General features: G+C 38.2%; 1 protein-coding gene and 1 pseudogene across 1 annotated transcript; both read left to right on the forward strand.

The window, feature by feature from the left end:
- The first annotated feature begins 5,936 nt into the window (after positions 1 to 5,936).
- LOC148693949 (cysteine proteinase inhibitor 1 pseudogene) lies at positions 5,937 to 6,501 on the forward strand (annotated as a pseudogene).
- A 1,426-nt stretch (positions 6,502 to 7,927) lies between these two features.
- On the forward strand, positions 7,928 to 10,670 carry LOC137728645 (tonoplast dicarboxylate transporter-like). Its single transcript, XM_088678138.1, has 5 exons — positions 7,928 to 8,240; positions 9,320 to 9,796; positions 10,248 to 10,291; positions 10,373 to 10,468; positions 10,575 to 10,670. Exons 1-5 carry the CDS (start codon positions 7,928 to 7,930, stop codon positions 10,668 to 10,670), a joined length of 1,026 nt encoding a protein of 341 aa, XP_088534264.1.
- The last annotated feature ends 100 nt before the right edge of the window (positions 10,671 to 10,770 follow it).

The following is a 10,770-nucleotide window of genomic DNA, read 5'->3' on the forward strand; positions in this document are numbered from 1 at the left end:
CAAAAATTGTAGGGGAGAGAATCTCACTACTCTCTGTCTTCACATGCACGATCGATGATCCATCCTTGTTTGCCCCTTGACCACGTCTGTCCCTTGAGTTTATCTAATTTTATTTTAGGGTAAATATCAGATTACTACCTTCAAATTTCGTGGTTTTCAATATTTGGTACATAAAGTTTTTTTCGTCTCAGAGCCATACCTAAAGTGTTAATTTTAGGACAGTTTCATATATCCGTTAGTTTAGCTGTTAAGTCTCCCGTTAATTGATGATGTAATGCTTATGTGGACAATGATTGGATGTCACGTGAAAAAAAAAAATAAAATAAAATAAAATAACTAACCTACCCGTCTTCTACCTCCCCAACAACCCGTACATTCCATTGCTCTGCAACCCCCACCCATCATCCCTCCCTTCTTTCCTCTGTAACCCGCACCACAGTTCCTCATTTCCTTTGCAGGTAAACCATGGCTAACCCCCTGCGCGGGTAAACCGTAGCCCACATTGAACACACCCAACTCCCTATACGCACGTAAACCATGGCTAAATCGTTGGTGAGCTCGATTTGTCAGACTACTCCCACAGCCTCGTGCACTATGCTGTCGTTTTGTCAGACCACACCACACTCTCCCTAATCGTCCCCCAACTTAAATCCACATGCAGTCCGACTCCCTTTCCCAGGAATAAACTGCGGACCGAATCTCATCAATGCTCGATCGCCGTGACCTCCGACATCGCTTTAATCCTTCTTCGGCGCCGCCTAGTTTTTCCCTTTTCCTTGTTTCCTCTCCATTTAGTAATTAAAGTTCTAATCTTTGGATTAATTACTGATGATGAATATTATGGGATGGAAATTAGGGGGATTTATATAACTGGGAGGGTGGGTACGGGTGCCACAACATCGGGTACGCCTTCACACCCAAAAAAGAGCAGACCTTCATCCAGTCCTCTTGTCACGCCTCAATCCCGACATACGTCCAGAATTGACACGTGACGTCACCAAAATCCGTATCTATCATACCCCACCTCCGGGATATGGGCAAGCATAACTCAATAATCGAATCGCATAGTTATTTTTCGTATGCATTATGGCTGCATCTAACCTCCCTATTAGACTGCCTACGTACCCTAAACAGGGATCAAGCCATTCATAGTTCGTCATGCTCAATAATTGACATATAACACAGTCTGATTAAGTCGAAAGGTATAACATTTCTCAATCAATCAATAAAACTTGACAAGCATGAAATTATTAGACTCAGGGTTACATAACAAACCCACCTGAAAATCATGATTTCCCCTCCATCAATATATAGGTCATTATGTCGCGACATGATACCGCAATTCACAACATATATCCTTTCAAAGAACCAACGAAGCACAATACCATTCTCTAGCCACATTTATCAACAAGTCTAATCATAACAATAACAATGATATCCGACATAACAATCCCACATGACGATTAACATTTCCACTTCATCCATTACATAATTCATCACGTTTCCCACATAAAATCGCATTTTATAGTGTGTAACATAATTAAGAATTAACAAAGTACACATTATTATCTAGAAATATTAATCAACTAAAATACTCATGATAACTACACTCATATCCAACGTCATTCCATAATCACATCAATCAATAATGTTAACCATCACATCATCAATAACACATGCAACATGTCGAAATACAAGGCTAGAGCAACACAATTCGGTTGAAGACTACATCTTTGGAAAAAGGGGATTTTGGACCACCCAACGGACCAAGGCACCAAAGGGGATTCCGGACCATCACTCAACGAAATCCAAACAGAACTCAGTTCCAGACCACCCAACCGAATTGAACGGAAGTCCAAGAAGCATAACAACGGCTCGAAGGAACAAGACATGATTCAAGTTACCCAATTCATGAAAACTCAACGAAACGAAGCAATATCGAGCACAAATCCACATCATAATGGGTTATCGTTCAATTACTAAACCTCACATCTCCCAAGCAATTCAATATGCATTTCAATCACATGTCACAACCATTTCCAATACGCAAGTCAAATCACATTACACTTCATCATGCCAATCACTATACTTCCAACATTATATCTCAATACATAGCTTGTAACATATCAAGGAATCACGAAGCACAATATTAATATTTAATTATGTGAATCAATCAGTGAGATAACATATCATTTCACGAATTTAATTAAAGAACTCTTCATAATTCCCAACTTGGGTTATGAATAATAACATGGTAATTCTAATTTATTTTCACAATATCTATTGTGGGTAATTCCCATCTACTCGAATTTAGGATTCTAAGATCACCTTACGGAATGAACAAGAGCAAAGATTCCGGACCACTCAACGGATTCCAACAACATTGGGTTCCAGACCACTCAACGGAACCAAAATATTAAGTGGTTTCTCATAATCTACCCAGACATGTCATATGTAAAGTCAATGCCAATATTATGGAATTGGTGCACTGGCAAATCAGGCACTCAGATAAGCTGAGAGGCTCGGGTGAGGGACAATAAAATAAGCATGTGATACAATAATAAAACCAGCCATCAATCACAATTTATAAACCTTGAATATAAATCTTTTATAAGAAATCAATACCAAACTTTTGAAAACTCTGAGGGAGTCACCCAGACATCCAAAAGTTCATTTCAAACAACCATAACATCTCACACCCATATTCACATACACACAATGAAAGTAGAATTAGGGCGACACAGTTCATCCAAAGCCTACACCTTTGCAACCATCTCAAACTAAACTCAATGAACTAAGGTGGATACAATCGCGGACCATCACTCAATGGGATCCAAAGTAAGAGGGATTCCAGACCATCACTCAACGGAACCCAAACCAAGATACGATTCCTGACCATCACTCAACGGAATCGCGGAGTGAAGTAGGAAGGATTCCGGACCATCACTCAACGGAATCCAAACTAGGATACGATTCCTGACCATCACTCAACGGAATCGCGAAGTACATTGCATAACCAACAATCTATGAAACAACACATAAATCAAGTTACTCAAGTTATAAAGGCTCAACGAAACAAGGAATGAAATAATGAAACGAGCATTGACATATGTTTCAAAGCAACAAACCCCATGGCAATGGGTTAAGGGTCCACCACTAGCCCTCACCGCATCAAATCAAGCCACTTATAGAAAACAAACCATATTTCCAATATGCACGTCAAATCCCACGTCATATAACTATATCATTGGCTAAATATGAAAAATTAACAATTTATAGGAAAAATGATTATAAAACTATTTGATATTCACATATATTAAAGTCACTCACATTTCATCATATCATACCATCTATGTAAATCAACCACCTTTCAAATATGCACGTCAAATCACATATCACGATCATCATCAGTACACAAGCCAAATCATGTTTAATAAACATAGGTCTATGGCTAAATATATATATATATATATATATATATATATATATATATAATCACATTTCAATAGAATCACATTGTAAGACCAAGTCAAATTCACAAATGATACCAATATAAGAAATCAAGGTAATAACCATATCACATATGTTCAAGTCACTCTCTAACCAATGTAGGCCCACTAGACTTCACTTAAGTCTCCCATAGTACTAATTTTATTATTTAGAACGTTCTGAGACATGTTAACCATAATTCAACTCTCGGTCAACGATGGGGTCCACAACGATCCGCAAATTAGATTTATGATCCATAACTTCCCAAAGTCCACATTATGCTTTGAGAATAACATACTAAAGTTTCATTATGATCCAACGGTCGGATTGTCGTCAATCACACAAACAAGTGGCGGTCCAAATTGATCACCACACCAAACAAATGAATCTTTGGAAACCAAGCTAGACATAGGTTCACAGGGTCACTAGAAGGTATTTGGAACCTAGAAAACACTTGTGAACGATCCCACGCACCGCCACACGCGGTGGTAGTCAAGATGGAGGGTTTAGAAACACCGAATTTTCAACATTAACTAGATGAGCTCAAATTTACGTGGTAGCTAGAGATCAACAAGGGAAACACTTTTCACAACTAGGCCGACGATAAATTCTAACCGGAACCGTCCAATTTCACCGGAGAAAACCGGATTTCTACGGTTCAAAACACCCAACTCTAAAATGAATAGGAAAGGACAAACTAAGCATACCCACTTTAAGATTTTGAAGAGTATATGAAGTTTCATACCTCACTCGAAGGAAATCATTGCCGGAATCGTCGGAAAAATGATAAAATCGCCGGAAAAGTTGTGGGCTTTGCGACCTCGAACTGCAAAGATGGAAAAGAAATGGGCAAATCTAACATTACAAAGATGTAGGGCTCGTCAAGAGCTTTCCATGGACACCAAGATCACCCAAAACGGAGCTCGAATGAAGAAGATACAAGCGGGTCAAGTTTGGTGGGTTTATGGGTCCAATTCTCCCTAAAACGGTTAGGCAGCTCCCCCTTTCCATTTTCTGAAACCTCTCCCCTTTTCAGGAGGTTTCACTCCAATTATAGCATTTTGGTAAAATTACCAAAATGCCACCAACTTCAACGACTCTAACTTCTCCGTTCCGACTCGGAAATAAGATCTGTTTACGCCTACGCGCTCATGGAATCGAACTCTACCTAACCAATTCAAGAGTTGACCGAAAAGGTTGAGAAAATTAGAAATGACTAAAGTACCCCTCACTTCGATTTTCTTAAATTTGGAGAAATAAAGAACTAGTTCCAATCAAATCTTCGAAATACGTCAAGAATAAAATAAAATAATAATTTTAGGGATGGGATATCACACCTCTTTCATCCACCATGCTTCCCGATACGGCATCGATTTCATCCCCATTTCAATCCTTGATTCCACCAACACCGCCAAGACCCTGATTGAGCAAAGCCTCTTCGATTGCAGGTGCAGATGAGAGAATGGAGGGAATGGATGCAGGTGCAGAGAAGAGAATGTAGGGTGGTGCAGGTGCATAATAGAGAAATGAAGGAATAGGTGCTGGCTGCAGAAAAGATAAGGGAAAGAGAGAGGGTGCGGGGGAGAAGGTGGGTACGGTTTTTTTTTTTTTTTTTTTTGTATTTTTTTAATTTTTTAATATTGAAGTGGGCCCATATTGACACGTGGCGCCCAGTAATTGTCCACGTGGGCGCCACATCATCAATTAACAAAAGTTCTAACGGAAAACTTAACAGATGTATGAGATTGTCCCAAAATTAACACTTTAGGTATGACTTTGGGATGAAAAAAGTTTCATGTACCAAATTTTGAAACCCACGAAACTTGAGAGTAGTAAACTGATATTTATCATTTCTTTTATATTGGTCTCCTGGGTTAAAGATTTAATTAAAATTACTATTTTGTCCTTATTTTGTTAGGGTTGTTCTCTATACTTTTCTATGAAAGTAAAGCATTATAGGATACTAAAAGTTTCACCATTTTTGCCTTCTCATTTTATAAATACAGATAACTATAGTCTACTTAAGGGTAACACCATACCCTAAATATATCAAGAAAGCAATCGCAAAGAAAATCCCCGAATGACCCGATAATGGACAGTAATATCCAGAATACACAAATCAATATCTAACCTTCCATGTACGAATCTCGTGGAAGGTGAATTTGATACCAAATTAGGCTGCTCATTGTTTGGCTTAGCCGAACTCTCACTTTTAATGTATATAATATCGATGTACTAAAAAATATATATATCTAACCTTCCATGTACGCCAAACCCTTTACTTTCCTGCCCATTATGCACAGATCAAGATCCTCTCTTGAGCTAAGGGTGAAGATCCTCCTGAGCAAGCTCATATGGCCGTTCAAATTTTATCCAAAGGTTACAATTATTACAACTTTTAGAGGGGCTCCCTGTTTGTAGCCGTTGGATAAAATTTGAACGACCCCATGAGCTTGCTCAGGAGGATCCTCACATTTAGCTCAGAAGAGGATCCTAATCCGTTATGCACGTCCAACCACCACCTATATATCTTGCCATCCCCTAATGCAGGTCATCAGTCATCGCTTGTCGTCTGTGGAGTAGAGCCAGTTAAAGAAACTTCAATGGATTGAAGAAATCAACGGTCACGTTGCGCCCTCACTGCCGCCTCATTGTCGCACTCGTCCTCCTTCCTCCGGTGGCCACTGCCGCAAACCGATGGGGCCTTATAACCTGTTGTTGGCAGCCCATAAAGAACACAAGTGACCTCCATGTGAAAGAGATCGCAGAGTTCGCGTGTCGGAGTACAACAAGCAAGCCCAAGGCTATAACAAGTTGCCGTTTCAGAGTGTCGTCCGGGGTGACAGTCAGGTGGTGGCGGGCATCAACTACCGACTTGTCATTTTTGAAAAAAAAAGGTCGGTGGTTGATTCCATTGTTGCCACTGCTGCTGACGATTATGAGGGCATTATGTGGGAGAAGGCTTGGGAGCATTTCAAGCAATTGATCTCATTTCATTAATTGTCAAAAACAAAATAATTTTATGAAGATTATGATAATTTCGTATTTTCATCGTTGTCTTTAATATGCTCTAATGCACTCTGGGTTGCTTGAAGATATCACCTCCTTTCATTATAATAAAGAAATTGAGTGAAAATTTGATGTTTAATTCTTAATTTTCTTGATCTTTTGTAAGTTCAGTTATTATTTTTAATCGAGAAGGGCCGAATTGTTTACTGAATGTCTGTGAGAATCACAAACCAAATGTAGGAAATAGCTATTTTTAACAAATAAAACAGGGAAAATAATTTTTGGAATTGCTTTACTTACCTAGATCTAGAAATGATTTATTAAAAGAAAAATAATTAAGCTCCCTAATAACATTACCAAAAAAATAAAAAACAAACTCATTCTTAAGTGAGTGAAAAACTTGAATACAATCACAGTTAACCATCATAAGCATCAATATAAGGCTTAATTCAACATCCATTAGAAGCGTAACTACCTTCGCATAAGAGTCCGAGTCTGAGTCTGGACAGTTACCTTTCTCAACTCCTTTGAGGTGCACAACACAAGACAACCCTTAAAGAACCTTGCATTGGTTGGTGGAGCTAGCTAGACGGTCACCTCTCCCAACTCCCCTCAAAGACATACAAAACATGAATAAACAATACTTGTTCTTTTCTGTGGCAATTGAAAATACTCACAAATAACTTTAACAATTAAAGAGTAGAAAAAATGAATAAACTTTTGATTTCATTGAATTACAAGTTTCTTCCCAAAACTTTGTATTCACAATTACACCAGACTATCCACTTAAGTGACTTAAAACAAAATCGTTAGCCATCATAATATGCATGCTTATTATAGCACAAAATGACATTAGCACCCTAAAAGTGGAGAATAGCTACGATACTTACACTCTGTAAGTACAATTATTTATTGACGGTTAGAGATAATGATTAAATATCACTAAAACATATTTGACCTTTTAGATGAGTGATTGGATTTCAAAGTTATGAGGACTTTGTCATGAATAATGCGAAACGTTACTTAAGGATATTACTGAACTTTGGTAAAGTTCGTATTTTCTTCTCGGAGACGTATGTGAGAATCACAAACCAAATAATGTAACAAACAAATATTGGAAGAAATCACATCACAAAATTAAATGAAACTTAATGCGAAGGAGTGTAGGTTCAAAGCATATGGTCAGTTCAACAAATATAATTAAAATCTGTTAAATTTGTACGAAAAAATAAAGAGCCCTTCATCATACATGCATCTGCGTCACATGTATAATCCAGCCATGCACCAGTGGAGGTCATCACTTGTCATTTGTGTGGTGTGCCGTAAAAATCTTCAACAAAATAAAGAAAACAACGGTCATGATGCGCCCTCAATACCTCCTCCTTTTCGCCCTCGTCCTCCTTCCTTTAGTGGTCGCTGCCTCGGACCGATGGAGCCTTCTGGTCGGCCATCGCGAGCCGTACACATCAGCGATCGACCCCATTTGAAAGATATCGGGAACTCTGCAGTGACGGACTACAACAAGCAATTGGAAACCAAAGGCCAGAACAAGTTGGTGTTTGTGAACGTTGAAGGGGGCGAGTTCATAGTGGAGGACGGCATCAAATATCTGCTTGTCATTTCCGCCAGGGATGAGATGGTGGCTGATCCTGCCGCCATCTCTGCCGTCGGTTACTATCACGTCTTTGTGTCGGAGAAGTCTTGGGAGCATTTTAAGCAATTCCTCTTTTTTGTATCAATTGGTAGAATTTAACTAATTTTCAGGACGATGATCAAATCATATTTTAATGCGTTGTTTTATGCACTAGTGAACTTTGGATTGCTTGAAGTTTATCATCTTTTACCATATAATAAAGAAAACGAAGAAATAGTTGATGTCTAATTCTTAGTTGTTCGTTTTCTTTTGTGGGTTTGGTTATTATAATTAATATCATCTTTCTAACAATTGTAGTCGTAGATATAGGATATAAATATATATATATGCCAAATTGATGAAAGATTTGGGTATATTTAACTATGATAATTCTTCAAGATTGAGGAACATTAATGTATAAATATTATAATATATATATAGAGAGAGAGAGAGAGAGAGAGAGAGAGAGAGAGAGAGAGAGAACCTAATGAGTACTTAGCCCATATTAAAAGGACAAGGCTTGTTTGCCTTCCACTTTCGATGTCCTCCCGTGCCTTTCTATTTTGGATGGTCACGGTTAAATCACGTCAATATTTTATATTGTTTTTTTATATAGATAATAAGACAAAAATGAATAGTAATATAAAATGTGATACATCTTCCACAAAATATTATTGGCGTCTATAAAGCAAACATAAATATATTTTCAACAACATTAATACGTGTCACAACTTAAGAATTGACTGTTTTAGCACTCGAATCCTACCAGGGTGAGAGCCACATTGTGCTCAAACCCTGTCGCATACCATCCGCTTAGGGTTTTTAAAATAATTCCTTTTTTGGATTCAAGCAATTTTAGTGAAGGAGAATCGAACTTTGGACTTCAGGTACATGAATAATTTTTGTTATTGCTAAAGAGACCATCTATATGTCATGGTCATTGATGATTGAGAAAAAGTTTTTAATGTGCCGGAAATATTGTTTGGTACATCAAGTGTCATAATAAAATTGGTTAGAATTTCCTTTTTCAAGTTTCCAATAAATTGTATTATAACACTTGATCTAATAGGCAATGTTTAGGCACAATAAAAAATCTTTCGATGATTGAATTATTATTAAAATATTAATTAAAGTGTTTACTTTATACTAGTAACATATTTACAAATTTTTACAAGTTCATTTAACTAGTATTACTAGTGTTCTGCGGAGATCCCTTGAATCCGCCATTGCTGCTGCTGGGAATATGTGGGACCGCAACATTCATCAGCATGTGGATGCACAACGTGGCAACTGCGGTGATGATGATGCCTGTAGCCACCGGAATTCTCCAGCAGTTTCCAACGGGTCCCGACCAGTCCGTGGTTGTGAGCAACTTTTGCAAAGCCGTGATTCTGGGGGTGTTGTACTCCATAACCATAGGAGGGATGAGCACTCTGACGGGGACAGGTGTCAATCTCATATTGATTGGAATATGGAAGAGCTATTTCCCACAAGCAGCTCCGATCGCCTTCAGCACCTGGTTCTGTTTCGCCTTCCCTTCGGCATTGTTGATGTTCTTGGCTTTGTGGGGTTTGCTTTGCTGCTTGTGTTGCTCAAGGAGTTCAGGCCAGGTTCTCTCTGTTTATTTAGACAAGGCCCATTTGAAGAAGGAGCTCGAATTGCTAGGTAGGAACTCTCAAACTTATAGCAAGTTGCATGCAATCAGCATCCAATTTTGGTGTATTCTAAATCAATCACGCATTGTTGTGTGAATTTTTTGACAACTAAAACTGCTTCTAACTAAATTAGGCAAAAAAAGTTCAAATGTGTTTTTGAGGGAGTAGGACTGTTATAAAAAAAAATCAACGTGTTTCTTATGAAAGTATTGGTATTAAAGCTTGATGAGAAAAAGTGTTTCTTACAAAAATATCTCGAAAAAGCCAATTTTTTTTATGGCAATTGCTGTGAATACCCCAAATGCCATAATAAAATATGTAACACATCGTATTACCGTATTGGCCATGTTCTTTTTTGCTTTTGGCCCAATGTTCAGTATCTAATTTTAGGCACTAGAGAACGCCTTCTGTGTATGTGTATTTCCAAATCAACTTACAAGGGTTGATGCGGCAACCGGCAAGTCCAATGGCTTTTGCTGAGAAGATGGTACTGGCTTTGTTTTCGGTGCGTCCCCAAGTACTCAGTTTTGCATAGTTTTCGAGTATGGATGTGTCCTCCAATTATTATGACTAGCGTTTTCTGCAGATGCTGATTGTTTTGTGGATGACAAGAAGCATAACAGAGGATATTCCGGGCTGGGGAGTCCTCTTCAACGGGCGTGCCGGAGATGGAACTATCAGTGTGAGTGACATTTCTTCTTGTGTGTTCTAACTTTAAAGACGAAATAGCCTTACAAACAGACCTTTCGTTGGATCAAATTTTCAAGTGTAACTTGAAATGTTTGTAGGCTATGGTTGCAACTTTTTTGTTCAGAATTCCAAGCAAAAAGCAAAAGGGTGAGAAGTTGATGGACTGGGAAAATTGCAGGAGCTTATGTATTTAAGACAAATGAACCAGCTCAATGACTTGAAAGTTCAGAAATGTTTCCATGTCTCGCAAAATTTCAGGGCATAAAAAAAAAGTAGAACATATTTCATTAGCGA

This window comes from Pyrus communis, chromosome 10 (assembly GCF_041283825.1).
Source record: "Pyrus communis isolate YQ-2024b chromosome 10, ASM4128382v1, whole genome shotgun sequence".
NCBI classification, from domain to species: Eukaryota; Viridiplantae; Streptophyta; class Magnoliopsida; order Rosales; family Rosaceae; genus Pyrus; species Pyrus communis.

What these genes read in the sequence shown, in the direction of transcription:
- LOC137728645 (XM_088678138.1), top strand. Translation starts at nt 7,928, where the DNA reads ATGGAGCCTTCTGGTCGGCCATCGCGAGCCGTACACATCAGCGATCGA. An exon ending in CCTCTTTTTTGTATCAATTG is followed by an intron (nt 8,241 to 9,319) that starts GTAGAATTTAAC and finishes TCATTTAACTAG; the next exon opens with TATTACTAGTGTTCTGCGGA. An exon ending in TGGTACTGGCTTTGTTTTCG is followed by an intron (nt 10,292 to 10,372) that starts GTGCGTCCCCAA and finishes CGTTTTCTGCAG; the next exon opens with ATGCTGATTGTTTTGTGGAT.